The sequence below is a fragment of the Agelaius tricolor genome, unplaced genomic scaffold (assembly GCF_023055355.1).
Source record: "Agelaius tricolor isolate 1412-34295 unplaced genomic scaffold, bAgeTri1.0.p SCAF_11, whole genome shotgun sequence".
NCBI classification, from domain to species: domain Eukaryota; kingdom Metazoa; phylum Chordata; class Aves; order Passeriformes; family Icteridae; genus Agelaius; species Agelaius tricolor.
Genome location: NW_027269271.1, coordinates 7,490,955 through 7,511,582, shown reverse-complemented (window position 1 = coordinate 7,511,582; position 20,628 = coordinate 7,490,955). Strand labels below are relative to the sequence as shown.

At 43.4% G+C, this 20,628-nt stretch overlaps 1 protein-coding gene across 1 annotated transcript in view; it reads left to right on the top strand.

Annotated features, from left to right (window-relative positions):
• Positions 1-8,684: 8,684 nt before the first annotated feature.
• RGL1 (ral guanine nucleotide dissociation stimulator like 1) overlaps positions 8,685-20,628 on the top strand; it is a 54,491-nt gene continuing 42,547 nt past the window's right edge. Inside the window, exons 1-2 of the mRNA XM_071435965.1 lie at positions 8,685-8,988; positions 9,763-9,873. Coding sequence (XP_071292066.1) covers positions 8,962-8,988; positions 9,763-9,873 — 138 coding nt within the window. The 5' untranslated portion in view covers positions 8,685-8,961. The remainder of the gene's footprint in view (positions 8,989-9,762; positions 9,874-20,628) is intronic.

Sequence of the window (20,628 nt, the reverse complement as noted above, 5' to 3'; positions counted from 1 at the left end):
GTCTTTCTGTAAAACCTTAGAAATACAAGTAAGTAATCCCAGTACAATGGATAGGGTTTGAGTTTGCTAAGTAAGTTGTCAGTAGGCTAGATGCTAGACCTGAATTTTCTCTAAAATTTTCCACTCTGTTAGCACCTATACAAGAGGATTTCCTCTTCACAAGGTTTTGGGTTTATTTTGCTTTTTGGACTTCGTCTAATTCTTTGGTAAAGATCATCTGGAAGAGAATTGGGGGAACTGTCAAAACACAGGTTGTTTCCTGTCATTGTCTAGAGCATTGTGGGCTTCCATCTCCTTCCTGCCTTTTGTTCCTGGGTTGATAATGTTGCCTTTAAATAAGTTCAAACAAAAATAGATGTAATAGAGCTGGAAATAGAAATAATATCCTTAAATGAATGTCTTTGCTGCCTGAGCACAATGTGCCAATAATAATAAAGCCAGGTGATCCCAGAGGGGAGTGGAGTGTTTACAGCCTGTGGGGCTAATCCTGTCACCTTTCCCTTGCAAGTGAATCTGCTGAAGTCACCAGCAGCACTTCAAGGAAGTGACAGATGGATGACAGCAGCAGCAGCCAAGTAGCAAAAGGGATTTCTTTTTAGCTGGAGGGTGCTGCTCCCAAAAATTCACAGCATTTTTTAGGTGTTGATCATTTGTTCAAGGTGAGTTGTGCTCTATTACTCTACATCCCCATGGCACCAGTGGCAGGAGTGTTGGATGTTGGACTTGAGAGATCCATCATCAAACCTGTCCTTGCACTGTAACAGCACCCAAAGGTCACAGGGAAGGTTTGTGCCCTGTCCTGGAACATCTGCAAGTGGGCAGGAGTCTGTCTCAGAGCACAGCATGGAAATCAAAAGGCAGAACAGAGGTAGAACAAACAAGGGGAAGGATGTAGGGCAAAGTGTGAAGGTAAACACCAACAGAAGCAAGTATTTATAAATCACTAGTGATATGCCTCAAAAAGGGCAGTGCATTTTCTAAACACCTGTTAGTAAAGGAACTATTGCTTCTGTCCCATTGTTGCATTTCTGGCATCAGGATAAAGGTGCACCTCAAAGCAGGGTGTATAATTTTGAAATGGATACCAAGGGTATAGTGTTAGCATTTAAAGGACAAAGCTTTTATCCCTGTGGAGTTTCTGTAGGCATTGATCTGTGAGAAGAAGCACCAGTAGATATGAAAAGCTTCTAAAATGAAAATAAGGAGAGTCAAAAAGTGAGAATGGGTTTTGAGGGGGTCTTAAAAGTGAGTATTAAATAAGTGAATGAAAAAGGAAGTCTTAATGCTGCATTTTTACTGAGCTGGTGGGTAGGAATGTGAGCTTTGGAAAGCTCAGAGTCTGCAGTAGGTAAAAGACAAGAGTCACAGCAGCAGAAAGGAAAAAAGTGGGAGTTGAGTTATGCTGATAAAGGCATTTTTGCCTCCCCAAGCAAAATAGACACTTCTAGAAACATGTTTAGCACTCATTTATGAAACCAGAGTGCCATTGTGTGTGTGGCTGGCACAGCATCTGATGGACATGACTGAGCCTCTTCCTCATCCATGTTGTGACTTTACTCAATTGCTGTGTTTCATGAGAGAGAGAACATAATGGAAATTAGAAGTAAATGTGTTGCTGTCTGCAGTTCAAAACTGCCGTTGTCTTGCTTTTAAATAGTTACAGAATTTCTTCTCCAAAGGGTGGAACTTGCTGGAGAATTTTTAAATGATGAAAAAACAACTCCCCTGAGGAAGATTCATGGAAGCTGAAGAAGGCAAGTCACTGTTGTACAGACTGTCTTATGTGACTGTAGGATATTTTAGAGATGGAGGAGGTAAAACTAATCAAAGAAAAAAGTTAATTGAAACCCCCAAACCCCAGTTTCCCCTAAACTCGATTTATTGCACTGCACTCAAAATACACAATTTCTAATTTAGAGATTCCTGTGTTCAAGGCTGCAGTAGTTAGTAAAGCTCTGCAATTTTAATTGTTTGAGGAGTATGTATGATGAAAAAACATCATGTGGTTGCAAAGGGACCACTATATCTATTTCTAGAGTTATCTGTTACATATTTGTTTACGATCCTCTTGTTTGTGGCTCCTCCCTGCTTAAAAGAAAGCTGTGGAGAAGCTTTCTGATTTCACAAGAGTCTGATTTAATAGGGCCTCCTGGGCTCTGTAGAAGGACTATAAAATCTTTGTAGGATTTGGTGAAGTCAGATAGAATGAATGTAGCATTAAAAAAATCAAGAGAGCTGTAGATAAGATGACTTGATGCTTCCCTTCAATTATTTCCCTTTTAGCCCAGTGAAGAGGAGAAAACATGACAACTCTGGCTTACTGTTGCCTTAGTACTGGGGAAAAATTTGAGTCAGTAAAAAGCTTGCAAGACTGTTTTAGATCTGGCTGAGAAAATTGTCCATGGTGTGCAACCATCTCCAGCATCCACAAGATCTCTCTGATATGACAGGCATTGAGCAGGCTCCTTAAATTGGGGTCTAGACACTTCTGAGTGTCCTGAAACATGTCCCACAATAAAGGGGGGGACATAGTTCTTAAATTTAATATAGATAATTTAGACTTAAAAAGCAAATATCATAAAAGATTTATTATTAATTTATCCCTGTTATTTTAATCTTAGAGGTCAAGAAAATGCAAGCAGTAAGATTTTTTGTAGGAACAGCATTGAAATTCAAACTCTTCATTTACCTGTTGTGTGCATGAAGGGAGTGAGTCAAACCTAAGACCTGCTGCCATCTGATTATAACCCAGTGGGTGGGAGGGATGAAGTCCTTGGGCTTTGAACTACCTAGAAATAAATACAGAGCTCACTGGCAAAGGTCTGCTCAGAGGGACAGGGGCCCCAGACAGAAGGGGAAGTACTCCCAGTACCCCAAACAGCAGACACTCCAACATCATTAATAAACCCAGAGTCTTCTGGGGAGTGCTTGGACTAAAGGATACCAGAGTGATACAGGCTTCTAGGGGAGGAAATAGTTCTCTTTTAAGAGGAAAAATGAAAAAGACTCTGTGCCAGAATTAGGAGATGAAGATCCTTATAGCCAACAGAGATTTATCCTGTTTAAACATACTGTAACAGGGCCATAAAAGGCATATGTGCAGTATATCTGTAATCAAAGCAAAATGAAACAGGGCAGAAGGGAAGTTTTGAGAACACATTTAATCAAATAGTTAAATTTATTTTTCTGAAAACTGAAGCTTGCTCAAAAAGAACGGGAACCATGGCAAGTAATTTGGGAATGAGGAGGGGAATTGAGTACTAACTAGCCAATAATATAAATGATAAATTTGTAAATGTATTGAAAGTATGAAGCTTCTTATGGGGAATCAGCCTAAGGGAGCAATGAGGGAAAATCAGCATTGTGCTAAATCAACCCAATACATGTTTGTGCAATGGCCAATTCAATTATTAAACCTGACTTAGGTGCAGAAAAAGAGATCTGAAGCACAGTGAAGACAATCTTTCAAGTAATAATGTGAGAGCCATTTGACTTATTTTATATGTGACAAGTTAGGCATTTTGGTATGTTCTGCTATGGCACTGTTGTGCTCTTGTACAGATGAAATGATTGCTGGATATATTAGCCTTCTGTTCTTAGTCTTCCATAACTTTTTGTTGGAGAAGGCAGGGATAATTTTTATTAGTTCTGTGTAAGCCCTGAGATTGATTCAGGTCCCATGACAATGGAATTGATGTCAGGAGAGTTACCCACAGTCAAATTTGTAATTGAGCAGTGCCTTTTTATATGATTAAGTATTTATTCTTTGCAGAGAGTTTTAAAATTGTTCAAATAAGGCCCTTGGCCTCTGCTCAAAGGTGAACTTTTTGGAAAGTTTGAGTGAAAACATTTCATCCATTTGTGAATATGAGGAGAGTGGAAAACTATTTTCCCCATCCATAAAGACTTTTTGCTGCCTTCTTTTGAACAGCTCTGCAGTGTGAGTAGCTGAGGCCTGTGGACTAAAATCTGGCATGGAAATAGCCATAACTATGAAGTGCCTTAGTTTTGGCTTTGATTTGACTGAGTTGTGAGCCTCAGAAAACAATGTTCTCAGCATGCACTCCAGGGTGTTGTTTCTTCCTTCAAAGCTGCTGAAATGTGCAGCAGAGAGGATTTACTGTGAGCAACTGCGGAGCTGTGCAGCACAAAATTAGAGAAAGATATTGCTCTGAAGCTGCAGGGTCACGTGGGCTTGGAACAGGAACATGAGACCTCTCCAAGCACTTAGGGTGTACAAAAAGTTTCTGGGTGCTTTGTGGTCTGTGAAACTGAAAGTTGAGTTCCAGGACCTGCAGCCTCTGCTCCTGCAGGTCATTTCCAAGGAGCCCAGAGAGTGCGTGGGGACAGGGCTAAGGGCAGGCTGAGGCACACAGGCACTGCTTGCACCCCTCTGAGGCAGAGGCTCAGGGATACAGTGCACTGCTGCTCCTCCCCAGCACACAGCAGGGCTGCACTTGCCCAGCCGTGTGCCCCAGCACTGCTTTGAAGGCTTTCCCAATGGGAGTGCAGGGACTGGCTGTTCCTGAAGGAGATAGGCCCCCCAGATCTGAGATTGTGTCTCTTTGGACAGCACAGCCTGTGAAACAGTGCATGCCTATCTAATTGCAATCACATGTGAAATCAGAGGGTCAGGGATGGCTGGATGTGCTTCCTTAACTGCATCATTTTTTGACTTAGCGTAGTTAATTATGCAGCCTTATGAAACATTAATTTAGTTTTACGTATGGGAGCTCTGATGCATTTCCTCTGGCATTTTACAATGAAGCTGGTTAATATTTGCAATTACTTGAAGGCTTCTGTTTAGTTCTGGTGTCCATGAAGACAGATTATGATGGACTTGTGTGTCTGGTTCTTTACTGAGCTGCAACTGCATTGTCACATCTTTCAGAGTGAAGGGGGAGCAGTGCTTTCCCTTTTGCACAGGGGTGAGGCTTGCAAAGGTTGCAGACAATCAGTGTGTAATGTAGCATTTTGTTGACTTTGATTAGTTAGTAGTTCATAACTGAAATTCAATGTTTGATTCTAACAAATTTTCTGACTGGCTGATGTGTAGTGATAGTGCATCTCAGTCATTTAAAGTATATATATAACCAAGTTTATTAATCCCAGCTGAGGCAGGAGGAAGACCTGGCTCACCTCTGCTCCCTTCTACATCAGCTTGCAGCACATGCAGAGCATTGCCTGTGCTGATGGAAATGTGAGATATGTGCCTGTGGGGTGCTTTGTGCCATAAAGGACCTTCAGGAGATTGCAGTGCACTGAATATTAAGTAGCTCTAAGGCAGCCCATGACAAACTGACTGTGTAATGGAGTGGGAAGCTGCAACTTGGGTGTGCACAATGTAAAGGAACACTCCCAGATGAAGCTCCTGTAATGTCTGTGGTGGAGAGCTCTCTGCTGCCAAGCTACATGTCAGAGTGGGCTGTCAAAGAAACACAATATAAAACTGATTTGTGTTTGGATCTCTACAGTGTCTGCATTATCTAGCTTCTGTGGTTCACCTGCATATGATTTTTTTTTTCAGTTTCAATCTCCAGAACTGTAGGCCACAGCACCTGTTAGTTATCAAATTGAGAGCATGTGCCATAAATAGGAAGCAAGAACTAAGAACTAAATATGGTTTAAAGAAACCAGATGAATAACAATTAATGAGATAGTCTTAATAGAAACAGTATTTATTTTCTTTTGTAGGCACTCACTTCAAAGGCATCATCTATTGCATGAGTGTCACTTTGGACAGGCTTTTTCTATAGGATGGATTCTTGTATCTCCTATGGAATGAACAGAATGTCTCATGGAATTTTCTTTTTCAATTAACAGTTAGGTAATGCCCTTAAGGTGGCATTGCTTTGGAGAAAAAGGTAATACTACAAAGATGTTGACTACAAAGGCATGGTTACTAGGAGATGTCTTGCATAACCAACACACAACCAGTTCTGGCTCCTGGCCTACTCAGGCACCAAGGAGTGGAAATGGCTTGGGCTGGCACTGCCATTGAAAGGACCTTCTTGAAACTATGGCTTAACTTAAAAAAGAGACAGTGGTGTGGTTTTGCCCCATCTCCCAGGGAACATCCTTGCCCAGTGCAGGTGAGCTGCATGCACACCTCAGATAATGGCTTTGTCCTTTTAGGCTGTGTGATTTCTTTCTCTCCTGGAGAAGCTATCAGGGATCATTCTTACACCACCTTGTTGCTTTCTCCTTTTCCTTTGCTCTCCCAAATATTTTCTATATTTGGATGTCTGACTCCTGTTTCCTCCTCTCCTCCTGTCAGGCCCTGAGCAGGGGCAGTCAGAGCTGCTCTTTATTTCCAGCTGCTTTATAGATCATGTGCTTTGTCTTCCCATGCAGGCGTCTGTGTGCCAGCTGTAGCAACAGCTGAAACCCAGGGAAAATCATCACTCTGCCACTACCTTATTTCTCTGTGCACAGTTGGCCAGTCCTTGCTGGGCTGTAAGTGGTCAATGATCTGCAGTCTGAGAGCTTTCCAGACCTCAAAGTATTTTCTTATATAACATTTCACTGTGAGAAGTGCAAAATTGCATTCACAAGTGGATTTGTGCTTCTCTCTGGTTGTGAGTGGGAGGGAATGAGTGCTCAGATGTATTAGAGGAACAATTCTGCTTTGGTAAAAAGGGCAGGCACAGGGCTAGATTATGGCAGGAATGTAGTTATTGCATGTGAACATGATTTGGAAAGAACCAAATGTTTAACATGGTGTTGACCGCACGGTTCATTGGTGTAGATCAGTTTTGTGATTAAAGTCTGCTAAAAGAGCAAACAAGCAGTTCTACTGAACTGAGTTGTAGACTCTTCTTCCTCATTTTCAGGCTTCTTTCTCTCCCTAAAGTCTTTACAGAACATCTTTTAGATTAATCAGAGCCTGGTTGGTCTTCCTGTGCATGTTCTCCTGTGCATTCAGACTCAGTCTCAAATAAGTGGTTGTACACTATATAATGGACTTGAAATGTAACTAAGTGTTACATATGCTTTTTCTCTTTTTCAGTATTAAAGAATCAGGTTTTGCACATATAAGGCAGATTTTTAGGGGCCTTGAAATATCCTTTTCCGAGGCAGACAGTTATCAATAGAATGTCTGATTACTGCCCCTTCTGTATCCTTTCACTGTGACATGACTGGACTCAATGATCTTAGAGATCATTTCCAATCTAAACAATTCAATGGTTCTAAAGCCTGGGCACTGTATCTCCCTAAAAATAATCTGTGAAGAAAATCTAACTCTGTTCACAACTAATGGCAAATCCTATGAATAAAAATGGTAGCTTTCTGCTGCTTGCTAAACTGTATGAGGTCACCTGCTGCTCCTTCCTGATGGAGGTTCTCTCTGTCACTTGTCAGTGGCCAAGAGGATTCAGGAACATCACTTCTGAGAGGGCTTTGCTCTGCCTTGAATGGAAAGTCCTGAGCTTGTCTCTTCTATGTCTATAATGAAACGTGATTTAAGAGAAGCTCAATTGAATCAACTATAGGAGCTCCTTCCCACTGTATTAACTCACTGCCATTTTCTTTTAGTAGAGAAACAGAGTAAGTGCCATTGCTCTGTGACTGCCATCCAAAGTGATGGTAGTGCATGTACTGTGGCACCAGGACATAATTTCACAAAAAAAGCTTTTATTTCAGAGTAATTTTTTGGCTCTGCTGTTGCATTTCTTGTGGCTGGATATGCATTTGCATATGCTGGTATGTTGGTCCTGTTCAATGGCAATTTGCTCTGCAGGTACTCACACACCTGCTGGGCTGGCCACGAGGGATTCAAGGCACACTCCACTTTCTGCACATTAAAATTACGATGTGGAAGAGTGGTTTGCAAAATCTAAAGCATTCAGAATGCTCTTTGCAGTTTTACAGGAGAAACCACAGGACTCTGGGAAATCTACACTTCAATTATTTGGTGCAGTACACTTGAGTCAGGTTATTGATGTCTGTTTATTGCCGACCACTTCACGATCACACATGTAAACTAAAAGCACAGCCTGGCAAGTGACCAGATCAGGGCACCTGTGACCACACAGCTCAGTCTTGGTTTCATAGCTGAAAATAATATTCCTGGCTTTCGTTTGGTTTCTCATGTTAAGAGGTAGAAGTGCTGACAGCCCCCGAGCCTGCGATGCTCCTCAGGTGCTAACACTGGTGGAAATTAAACCAGGAACATGCCGGAGGTTAGTGAGGGGCTTTGGGAGGTCTGAGCTCTGTTTCAATTCTTAGCACTTTCGTTGCCTTGCACGGGAATTTGTGCACTTGAATCATCCTTACTTAAGTCCCAAAAGGCAGGTAATTAAAGACAGATCAGGAGGCAACGAAGTTAGTGGGGTTTTAGGGTGTCCTGAGATCGTCGTATCAGCATGCAGGTGCCTACAGCTAGAACATCCACAGAGGGGCTCATGGGGGCTTTTTTGTGAGCGATGTAGAATAAAAGTGAGGGCAGTGTCAGCGACTACCGGGCAGGGCTTACTAAAACCCTTAATTTCCTTACTTCCCAAGGGGCAGAAGTAAGTTTTTAAAGTTAAGCACAGCTTAAAATTCCTTCCTTACGGCAGCCCGGATACCTGACCCGCGGTCGTCCCCACTCCCCTGCGCCCTGCCCGGGCACGGCAGAGGAGAGAGGGCAGGGAAGGAGGGGAAGGGAAGGGAAGGGAGATGAGGAGGAGGCGCTTCCCCGGGAGCCGGGCCGGGCGCGGAGCGGGGGCTGCCGGGGCAGCGCAGGCACGGCCGGGCCGGGCCGGGCGCTCCGCCGGGGCCATCAACAGGAAACCCTGCGCGGGCCGGGCCGAGGCGGCGCCAGGCGTGGCCGCCTCCCCCTGTCTGTCTGTCCGTCCATCCGTCCCTCCCCCGGCCCGTCCCTCCCGCGCAGCCCAGGGGCCGCTCGGCTCCGCTCGGCCCAGCCCGCGGCGGGCGAAGCGCGCCGCGTCCGACCCGGCGCCCGGCAAGGCACCGAGGATGAAACTGCTGTGGAGAGCGAAAATGGTAACCGGCTGTCCCCTCCTGTCCCGTCCCCTGCCCTGCCCTGGGTCCCGCTGCCCGGCGATGCTCAGTGCCAGCCGTGCCGTGCCCGCTCCCCGCGATGCTGCGCCCGGTGCCGTGTCCGATGCCGGCCATGCCGTGCCCGGCGATGCCGTGCCTGGTACCGGGATATGCTGTGCCTCCCTTCCCCCGCTTTCCCCCGGCTCTAAAGCTGCTTGGTTTGTTTTTGGTTTGTTTGGTTTTTTTTTCCTTGTTCTTGAAATAATAAGGTTTTTGGAAGAGCAAATCACTAGTCCCTCCTTCTCAAGAGAGTGAAAATGTCGCTATGTTTTAAATGCTCAGTAGCTTCAAAGATTCAAGGCTGTGTGACGAAGTAATTCAGCAGTTTTAGAAGTGCGAATCCTTCCCTAAATGAAAGGCCAAAGAGACTAATTGCTGTAGAAAAGAGGGAACGAAAGAGACGACTGCTAATCAAAACCAAACTCTTTCCTTAGAAGACTTTATGCAACTATTTAAAATATGTGCTAGTCTGGGAAAAACAGTTAAATGGAAAGTCCGGGTACCTCGATACCACAGGAAAGGACAGCTTGCCAAGAATATCTCCAGTGTTCCCTCAACCTAAGGGTATCCTGGATTGCTTTGATTGCTGTGTTTGCTTTGTGCTGCCCATCTCCTCTGCTCTGCCTGGAGCGGCAGAGCACCTGGGACTGATTGTGGTCTGCAGAAGAGGGAGAACGTTCCTTTTCATCTTATTTTTCTTTCTCCTTTTCCTGGCAGACCACATTTCAGGATGGGGGTGAAGAGGTAGAAGACGGAGCTGTCTACAATGTCACCCTTAAAAAGGTGCAGATTCAGCAGGCTGCCAACAAAGGAGCAAGGTGGCTGGGGGTAAGTGAGGCTAGCACGGAGGCGGTGGGCAGGACTGCTCATGGACTTCGGAGCCGTCCAGGGAGCTGAATTCCACAGGAATTGTTACAATATTAACTTCGAGCATTGGCCACTCTCATTATTTTTTTTTTAAAAAGAACAAACCAAACACTGGACTAGTCTGCCTGGGTCATCTGAAATAACACTCTCCTTGTGTTGACTCTTCCTCTTTTCTTGACCTGTAAAAACAATTTGACCAGCTGTGGCCCTGTATCAGGTGATTCTTGGTGCAGAAACAAGGATCTTAGTTTATGGTCCGAGAAGCTGAATGTTTAACAGTTGTTGCAGACTGGACTATGGCTTGTTTCTGCTGTTAAGAACCTATCTCAGGTCTCCAAACAAGTAGTTATGTTATTTTGACTGGTGAAGGTCCCTCAAAGTCAGCAAAACTTCCTCTGACCTTAAGGGAACATTGGTTTGGGTCTTATTTCTGTATTGCTTTCTTGGCCAGATGAGAAATTAATTGCATTTCTGTAAGAATTACAGCTCTGTACTGTTTTTCAAAGCACGAAGGCTTTAATGGTAAGTAAAATGAGCTTAAATGCACACAGTTGATTTGACATGCTGCTGAGTGCCTTCACCTTTATCAGGCCAAGTCCCCAGCTGATAAAAAATGTCCTCACTTCATTGGAATCAGTGCAGCTGTGGCAGCTGGGGCCAGGTCTGCAGGAGATGCCTGTAACTTTCATATGTATTTTGTTATGTTTATTTTTTTTCCTTTGGGATCAAAGGCAGTAATGTAAGAAGTTGGCTTGATGTAGTATCCATGTTGATATTTTCAAGGCTTTTACAACTGCCCTGAGATTTATATCCAGTCATTTGCTTGTGAAGCCTCTGTGACATGAAGCAATGCAGCAGAGATGAAACCAGCGTCAGGAGAAATAAGCGAATTCCGTCCTGCATACAGACAGTGCTTAGAGTCTCCCCTTCCCGTGTTTCCAAGAAGTACACAGAGTACTCATCAGAACAGATAATTTCAAATCTGCTTCCTTTGAGTGGCAGATTTCCCATTTCTGCCTGCTGTTTTTACCAGGAAAATACTATCAAGTATATTTGAGCTCCTGTAACTTTCCCAGCTGGTTTTGTGGAAGAGGTGAAGATCATTTTGAGTGTGTCTGTGTCCCATAAACATAGTTTAGAAAAGTCTGTTTTTTGAATACAAAAAAAATCTGAAATTTTTTTTGCCTGCTTGGGCTGTGTTGTTACTTGTAATAGAAGGAGTTTGCCAGGCCTTGGTCCTGTTCTCAGAGGAGGGGAGCTTGTATCTTCCTGTGGTCATATCCCCACAGCTGATGCTGCCCATCCCAATAGGAGGACCAGAGACTGCAAGGTCAGGGCAGTGACTGTCAGGATCCTGTGCCTGTTGTTGGTTTTTTGAGGTCAGAATGTTTGTGGGGAAGGAGATAATGTGTCAGAAATCCACACCTGTTCTGGGCATAAATCTGTAACTTCAGCTTCCAGTCTAGTCTCTTTCATGAGCAAAAACCCCCAAATCTTATGTATATTACTTAAAAATATTTTGGAACATATGGGCTGTTTGTTTCCCTAAGCTCTTCAGAACATAAAGTATTTTAAGCTCTTCTTGTGATCTTGTTTTATTAATGGCTTTTTTTGTGGTCCTGAAATCAATAAATAGCCTCTAACCCAGAGCATTATTTATGAAGAGCCATCCCTGCCCCCAGCAGTTTGACTTTGAAGAGCCAAATTGTCTCTTTTAGAGCTGTCATCAGGTGACTTTGTTTTTTTTTTTTTTTAATCTGGAGTTTATAAGGGTTTATGATTTTTTTTCTATGCTTTGGAACTCATTAGCACTAAATTAACAAGGTGTTGGATTTAGCAATTGATTTTATTTTTTTGATGGTACTCGAAGTCAGGCTTAGATTGAAGACTCAAGGTCAACAACCTATTTGTACATCAGCAAGTATTGAGCCTTCACAGTAACAAACATAGTAACTCACTTACTGATCATATGCATGCCTGGATTTACTTTTTTAAAAACTTTTTCTCAGTGTCAGTTTGTGTCCTGTAAAAGTCCACTTAGCAGTATGACCCCTTCTGAAGCACTGAGCTTCTTGTGGCAGGTCAAGTCTAATAAACCTTCCTTAAGATTCTCCATCCTAAGAACCCATCCAGGGTCACTGAGTGGTTGGCCCTGTAATGAGAGAATGGATTGTTTAAAGGCCAATCATAAGATTCCAACTACAGCACCATAAACACTTGCCTACTGAAATACAGAAATGCCTTTCTTGTGTTTCAAACTTCTATAACTAACAAAAGAAAAAGAGAAACAGGCTGTGACTTAAGCAGGCATCAGCAGTTCTGAAACTTTCAGTAGTATGAAGCTGTGGGATAATCACTGAATTTTTTAGATTTAAATTTAATATTAAACATCAAAGGATGCCAATAACAGCCACTGTTTTGTCACCACATACTTAGTCACTAAATATTTAGTGAAGCTTAAGACTTTAAGCACTAGAGTATTAGGGAATATTAAAAGCTCTAGTGGGAGCTCAGTATTGTGAGATGCTGCACAAAAGCACTGTTTTGACTTAAAAGAATGTGCAGACGTGATATTAAAAGAGGATTGTCTGTACATACATCTTAGCTGATGACTGGTATCAAAGCTTCAAAAGCCAAGTGTGCTTTCTAGAAATATTGAGAGAGAATCCCTCCCAAACACAATAGATTCAACCAGAGAAAGCATGAATGCATTTTTCTTGAAAATAAAGTGAGTTTTGGTGTCTCCAGGATAGATTTTGAGAGGTCTCCAGGATCCTGGAGAGAGGAACAATCTACAAAAGCCATGGAAGCTGAGGTACATGGCCTGACATCTTTGTGAGAGAAAAGGATGGAGAAGTAGAGATTTGTACATACAGATGGCACACACAGAAGAGGGGAACAGGAGGATGTGGGGTGGACAGTCATCAGTTTGAATGGCATTATGTCAGGCTAGAGAAAAAGGCATATTGGTAACTGGAAGGGAAGGTTTGGGAGCACAGCAAGGAATTTCAATGATGTTGTTAGAGAATATTGTGTTGTGAAACTTTATTTTCAGAAAGAACCTGAAAAATGGGATTCAGCTTCCTTCTGAGGATGTGACTGCAGCCCGCAGGGAGGCTGGATGTCAAAGAGGATGGTGCTATTGTCCGTGGAGAAAAGGCACCAAAGCAGAAGAGACAAAAGTTTGGGGGGGCTTTGGTCTTGAACTGACAGCCAGGTACCCGTGCAGTGACAGAGACGAGCTGAGTCATTCCATAGTAGGAAGGGACAGCCAAACTGTGGATGTACGAGTAGATCAGCCGCTAAATACCGGAATTTCTGTGGCCAGGAGCAATGTGCTGACAGTGCCAGGGGAGGTGAACTCCGGCCGGTGACCTACGGGAGACAGTGAACAGCTGGAGAGAAGGGAAACAGCAGCGGGTGGAGAAGTTCGTGGGGAGATGGGGGGACAGTGGTGCAGGAAGAATAAGGCACGGGTGTGGTGTGGGCGGGTGGACAAGATTGCTAAAACATAAGCAAAGAGGTTTTGAAATGCTGTGAAGTGGCTATTGTCGAGCCCCCTGCTAAGCAGCGGGAGTGCTTTATCTGCCCTTGCAGGAGTTAGGGAGGGATGGGCCACTGCTGTCCAGCCCTGGGAGGGGAGGGAATGCTGAGGAACGAGGGGCTCCTGAATACCTGCAAATGTATTTCCTATCAGAGTCCTTCATCTGGGAAGGAGTGAGGAAGGGACCTACAATGTGTGAGTACCCAGTGGGGCAGGTCACAGGAAATGCAGCTGGGAACTGGAGTTCCCCAAGCCTCAGTGCTGATTCTCCACACCTGAAATGATTGCTGAGCTTTCGGAGTCCATCCTCGCCATCGACGTTCTTGCTTTACTGATGGATGACAAGGACTCCTCTTCCTTTGAGTCTTAAATATCCAGATAACAGATAAATAGTCTGCTCACGTATGGCCAGGCTGCTTGGCTTCATTAGGCATGGATTACACATCTAGAGGAGATTTTAGAAACTTCGTTTTTACTTTTTGCTTTCTCTTTTTGGCTACAGCTGAACTTATGGCTCTGGGGTTTGTTCAGGCAGAGATGGAGGCAAAACATAGCTTGTCTTAAAGTGTCTTTAATATTGTAATGCTGGGTGTATAGCAGAACGTGTTCTTCCAAAATTGTCATTGAACTGCTGTTAGAAGGGTGCTTTTCAGTACCTTAAAATGCTGAAAGACGGAAAAGCTGAAAAGTAGCAAATCTATCACTTAATATTTGTGTGCATTCTTAGCACTACTATTATTTGATAATTACCTTTTCTGGGAATTTTGTGGTGTTTTAGAAAGAAATTTTTAATTTTTAAAAATTTTATTTATTTATATTTTTTTTATTTAGTGTGAGTGATTGCCTTGCACTGAAAACTGCATGTGACCACAAGTTTGGCTTCTAAACACATTCAGAGTCACATACATTGGCAGGAAGTTTGTGCTGAGAGTTCAGACAGAAAAACATTGCAAAAACTTGTGGCTAACTAATCTGTATCCCAGTTGGGTCCTGGGACACAACCATCTCTCTGACTTGATCAATGTGTCAGGAAAGGAGCTTTAGTCTGGATTTCTTTCTTTCTTTCCAGCACAGACCTCCTAACTATGGGTTGAGATTTAAGTGGTGCCTGGAATCACCAGCATTTAGGAAGAAGTAAAACCTCACATTTTCTCTAGCCTGCTCCTGCCCTCCCACTTGCCTTCTGAGCCAGCTCTGTGATTTCTTTTTCATCTTGCCCTTAGATCCCAGATGTTCTGGTCGAGTGCAGTTTCCTGTGGAAGCAGCAGGCAAGGGCTGGGCTGATCATTGTCCTTGTTGCAGCTTGCTGTTTTGTCTCTTGATTTAGAGCATGTGTTGGTCACTTTTGGCTAAAGCAGCCTCCCTCTGCTAAATCAGGTTCCCTCAGCCTGTCCTGACTGCCCAGACCAAGGCCAGGGTGTAGTTCTGGCTGTATATTTGGCAGAAGCAGAAAAGCAGCTCCCAAGGAGCTGACAGGCTTCCTGTGGAAACTGAGCTGTGCTATCATCCACTTCAAAGTCTCCGAGGAGCTGTCTTGGAGAGGGAAGAAGGATGGGCTGTGCTCACACGGGGTTTGCTTGGGGGAAGATGGCTGTTGGGTGCTGGAGACCCACAAGGTACTGTATTCCAAGGGAACAAAATGATTTTACCTATAGACATATACTCAGTTATCCAAAAGAAAGCTTTGGCATCTCACTCAGCTTGTGTTTTGGTTTGGAGTAGGCTCTTTCCTCCTGTCCTTCCTTCACTTGTGGGCATAATAGTACCATGGTACCATTCACAGCCCTTATTAATGACTTCTCATGGAATATTTTTCTCCTGGCTTCCTGGTTTAGGTTGCAGGGATATCCTCAGTAGCAGTCTTGGATACAGTCATCAGCTGGTTAATAGAGGCTCTGTGTGCAACGGACACTCAAAAATGGAAACTGACCCTATTAAGAGTTCTAAAAAGGAAGCCTGAAAGATTACTGTCCATTACTTTGCCAGTTCCAAGTCCAGAATGCATAATTAGAAGGGTGACTGGCTTTGTAGCACAGTGTTATGCTCTCAGTTGAGTGTAAAGTGTAAAACCTGCCACTCCAAGCTGCCAAAGCGTGACAGGGTGGCAGTGCTCTAATCCTGTGGTGTTAGGAAGGCTGAGTTAGGGCTGGGATACCCTGGCACAGCCATGAGGAACATGGGAGAGACAGGGCCAGCCTGCCTTCCTGGGGCTGTGCAGGGGCACCTCTTGCTAAGGATTCTTATATTAAGTGGAATAGAAAGGGTTAAGGGAGGCTCTTGAGTAAAGCTGCTGGAAACTGTTCTGTTGCTGCACTCGTTGTGTGTATCTGCATTTTGGATATCTCCCAGCAAGCCTGCTCATGGACAAAACTTGCCCTTGGCATTTACCTGTGACATGCAGGTTTAGAATGACATCCTGTGCTGTAATTGCTTTCCCCTGGGAATTCCTCTGACAGCCAGGATGACTGCTTTTTTGAGCTGTGCTACTTGGATGCTACAGGTTCTCCCTAAATTCCAGTGCCTTAACTGTCTTGCTGCTGACATCACTGAGTGTTATCTTGCTTGCTGTTTTAAGAAGCTGTAAGAGAAAGGAATAAGCCCCAAATTTTGCTTGCTCTGCAAAGGAACTGGCACTTTCTCTCTGAATGCTAGATGTAGGTCACTTGTTGGGTTAAGGAAGAGTTGGCAAGGAATGTGGCTATGTGTCATCGGAAAGCTGTGAGATGCAGCACATGAACTGGACTGAGATGTTGTACAGAGAACAGCCCTGGAGAAACCATTAGTTTCACTGTTGGGGTTTTGATGCCTTCATTTAAGGAACAGGCTGAAACATTTTATGTAGTTAGTCACACTTGGATTTAAATTTAACCTTGGTAAAGCTAATTAAAAATATGTGTGTAAATGCACGCTTTGAACTTGCATCTTTTACTCCTGCTGCTTTTAAATATATAATTTCCTTTAGCCAGCACTATAAGGGGGTGCACCTGTGTGAAGAAGCCAGCACAAAGTAGTCAGATCATGGCTTAACCCCTTGGAGAAAACAGGGTTATTTTGTGTAACAGGGGTAAATAAATGCGAGGTGTGGATCCTGCTCCTCCTTGCCTTTGTGTAGTCACTGTGTAGTGTCTTGTAAAGCAAGGGCAAAAGGTGTGTGATGTCTTAGTGTTAATACCACATTAAGATAGTATCAGAGACTGTGAAAGATGATTCCTAAAAGGAATTGGAGCCTCATTCCTGAAGGGTTGAGCAGCTCACCAGCAGTTGTCTCTGGGAAGGTGTCACAGTTTGCTCCTGCAGTCTCCCAAAAGTACTTTTGCCCTTGATTCACCTCAAAAAGCACTATGTTCAGTGGCCATACATGCTCTTCAGAAGTGACTTGTATTCCTCCTGGATAGTACACTAGCATGTAGGGCTCAACTATAGTCTATGTGAAGTTTTTACACCTTATGAAATAAGAATTTTATTGATTATGAGGATGTGTGTTTCATTTTATTTATTTATTTTTTTAAATTTAAATAAAGTATTAAAGCCATAGTGAGGAATTCTGTGTTTTGGACATGGAAGTCCTTTTACCTTGGACCAAACTGAACTCATGCTAATGTCTGAATACTGTACTTCAGTTTAGCACCATGCCACCAAGAGGTGACAATTTAGGGACTGCAAGGAAAGCAGAAACACCCAAGTGAAGAGATAATGGTCTTGCATTCTTACAGCACCTTTCATCCAAATAACTTTCAAAACATGGCTGCAGATTTTCTCTAGACTGACTATGTTGGATGTTGTAATGTAACACAGCACAAGAGTAGGATTGGGTAGGGATTAGAATTCAGCCTCAGTGCTGTGGCCTGGGTTTGGGAGATTCCCCTTTCATTGGGGAGGTGGAAAAGAGATGGGGAAAAAGTGTTTCTGGGACAATGTGACTTCAAAAAGGCTGGGGTTTTGAGGCTGCTGAAGGGTTTGAACCATTAAAAAAGTCGAGGGAGATGGATTAGCTGTTAGAGCTGCATGGTAATATTTATTTAGTGGCTTCACACTGTTATCATGTGAATATCTTCTTCACATGTGACACATGCAGCGAGGAGCAGCTGCTTAGCAAGCCACAGCAGCACCTGGAAACAATTTAGGACCAGAAGTGAATTAAGTAAAACCACCTGGGGAGAAGACCTGGACTTCTGAGAGTCCAGAGTTCTGTGGAAGCATTTGCCCCCCATGCAACAACAGTTGTGAAAGGAAGCTCAAATATTAAGTTACAGCAGGGAAGGGGGGAGTGAAGCTTAGAAAATACTGTTAGGGAGATGACAGTAACTCCTCACTCGTTCCTGGTGCTTGTTCCCTCATCTCAAAGGCAGGAGAACTAGAAAGAGGATCCACAGGTGGAGGGGGGTTGGAGACACCAAAAAGGTGAGGACTGTTATATTTGTGTCTTGGTGCGTCTGGGGCTGATGTACAAGTTTTACAATAAATCCTCACAGGACTGAGGCTCTGTTCTGGCAATGAATAGGAGGATATAGGAAAAGCCTTCAAAACACTGAGTGGAGAAGGGACATGTTATCTCCAGGGTGGTTTCAAAAGCAAGGGGGGAAAGAAATTAGTGATTTTGCATTGTGTGTAATTAACCTGAAGGGTCTTGCTGCTGGCAGAGTAATTGAGTCCAACCAAGTCCAGGAGGATTCAGAGAGGATTGAACATTTATATAAATAATGAAAACAAATGCATGAGATTCAAAACGCAAGACAATAATTTTTGTGATTTAGGGATGAAACAAACGTGTCCTGCAGCTGAGAAGAGCCTTTTCCTTTAGACTTGTTATTCTGAATGTTATGTGTGTTATTTCTTCACCTTGCTCTATAGCATCTGGTTAGAAGAGAGGAATTTTAAACTCTAGTTTAGTTTTAATAATTATAATTATTATGTGTGGCTGTTTATGAAGTTCTGGTTTCAATTTATTTGCAGCAAATGTTTAAAGAGGGAGAATAAGATTGAACACTTATCAAAAGAATCATGAGGACTTTAATGCCCAGGAGTTGTCAGGGCCATATTGCCCCATGGTACAGGAGTTTGGTGTGGGCTGGTTTTCCAGCAGCCCTGCAAGCTCTTCCTGCTTAAGGAGAACTCTGGGTGCTCAGATCTTGTTCTTTTTTTTATGTGTGTAAAGCAAAAGTTTGCATCTGTGCAGTTTTAGACTCTGCAAAAGCAGGAATTGTGTGGGCTGCCCTTTGCTTTCCCCCATTCATCTTCACAATAACTGCTTTAAAAATGAGGCAGCTTGAGCAGAGCAGGGTACTCTACATGTGGGCTCCTCAGACAATTTTTTGTTTGCTTTTTGTTGTCACTTCCAAGCACTGTGCTGAAACATGTAATGTTCTACCTACTGTAACCCTTCAGGTCTTTTCTCAGATCTGTGTGCCACCGTGGCACCTCTGAGGGTAGGACTTTCAGCAGACTTTTTTTCTGGCCTCTCACATTTATCTCCATTTAGTTGCAGAAACCATCTGTTGCACATCGGAGTGTAGCTTGCCTTCAGAAGCTCTGGCAATCAAAATGAGATTTTGGCAGCTCCACCTCAGGTGTGAAGCTTTGTGCCACTTTGCATGGTGACATTCACTGACCTTTTGCTCTTCTGGGTTGCAGACTGATGGAGTTTTGACTTTTTCCTGTGCCACCTCCATGGCTGTTCTGCACATGGCTATGACAGCAGCCACCAGTGCTGCCCCTGGGCCACAATGGCACTAAGGAGGTGTAGGCATTTCAAGTGCTTTTGTGGAGTAATCCTGTTATTATAGTGTATTGAATATATATATTTTTTCTCTTATATTCTTCCCACCCTTTTTGGTTTGAAAGCAGTTTGAAGGATTATTTTCTTTTCCCCTCCCACCCCCTCACCTGCTTTGTACTGCCTTTCTCCCCATGGAGACTCAACCTTTCTTCCAGTCAGTAGCTGTTTCTTCCTTTCTGGGGAGTGTATGGGCTCTCTGTGCAAGTAAAACAGCATGTTTTTATTACTAAGTGGCATTTTCCATTGAAAAATCTCAGAATGACTGAACAATATGGAATGACTGAATGCTTTGAGATAGCCCTTGGGCTTCAAACTGGAGACTTGTGGTAGATCTCATTAGACTGCCAGATCCCAGTGGCTCTGTGTTAGTGTCTATAAATCCTAAAGCAGAAATAGACCATCATGTTAGAGCTACCTGGGGTTTTATTCCTTCCTAAATATAGTTCATGCCCCACACAAGCTGAGTTTTTGTTTTGACTCGAATTGAGTGCAGAACGTCCTTCAGTTGTTTAGAGGATTCCTGTGGATAGAACTTGTCAGATGAGATTCACAACATTTCAGAGATGTGTTGGTGTTGGGATGCAAACAAGTCAGTGCACTCATCTGGATTAGCTGTTGTCTTCAGTACAAAATAAATTAATTAGCTAAATGCTCCTGAGGTGCATTTGAAACCTAGCTTTAATATTCCATGCAAATACAGCGAGAAAATTATTATTAAGATATTCCTCTGCTTTTATTTGCTTGGTTTGTAGTAATCTCTGGCTGTACTTCTGATGCATTTTGTGTTTCTTAGAGTAGAAACCCTTTAGGGCAGGGCTGGTGTCTTGGGTTTGGAGATGGCAGCCCATTGTGCTGCTGTTGGAAATGCCCCATGAGTAACAACAACGTGTTTCACTTGGAAGGCAGATCTTAGGCCTTTGCATTCCTTCCATGGAGTGCTTCGGATTGATTCTGGCTGTGCTCCAGGCTCCTGGCTCTCTGGAGCAGAGAAAATGTGAATGAACTCTTGCACACTTACTTAAAGCATGAGGCTTGCATTCTTCCTGCAAAAACAGGCACTTTGTTCAGGAAAACATCAGGTGGCCAGGGAGAACAGGACAGGGAAGAGCAGAGGTATGCTATTAACTCCTGGTGGGTAGTTAAACAACAACCCCCTCAAAAAAGAAGAAAAATCAAACCAAAGTGGACAACTTCTGATTTATCTGGCATTTTTTTCTTTTTTTCTCCCCTCCTTACTTGCAAGCTATACTTACTTTGTATTCTGACTCAATACTTCCACATAATTATGTGTTTTGATTTATGTCCATTGCCTAAGGATTTCAGTCCAAGTGCAACACAGCATTCTGAAACCAAAACACAAATATCTGCAGAGGGTTCAGGGCCAGCTCACACTGCT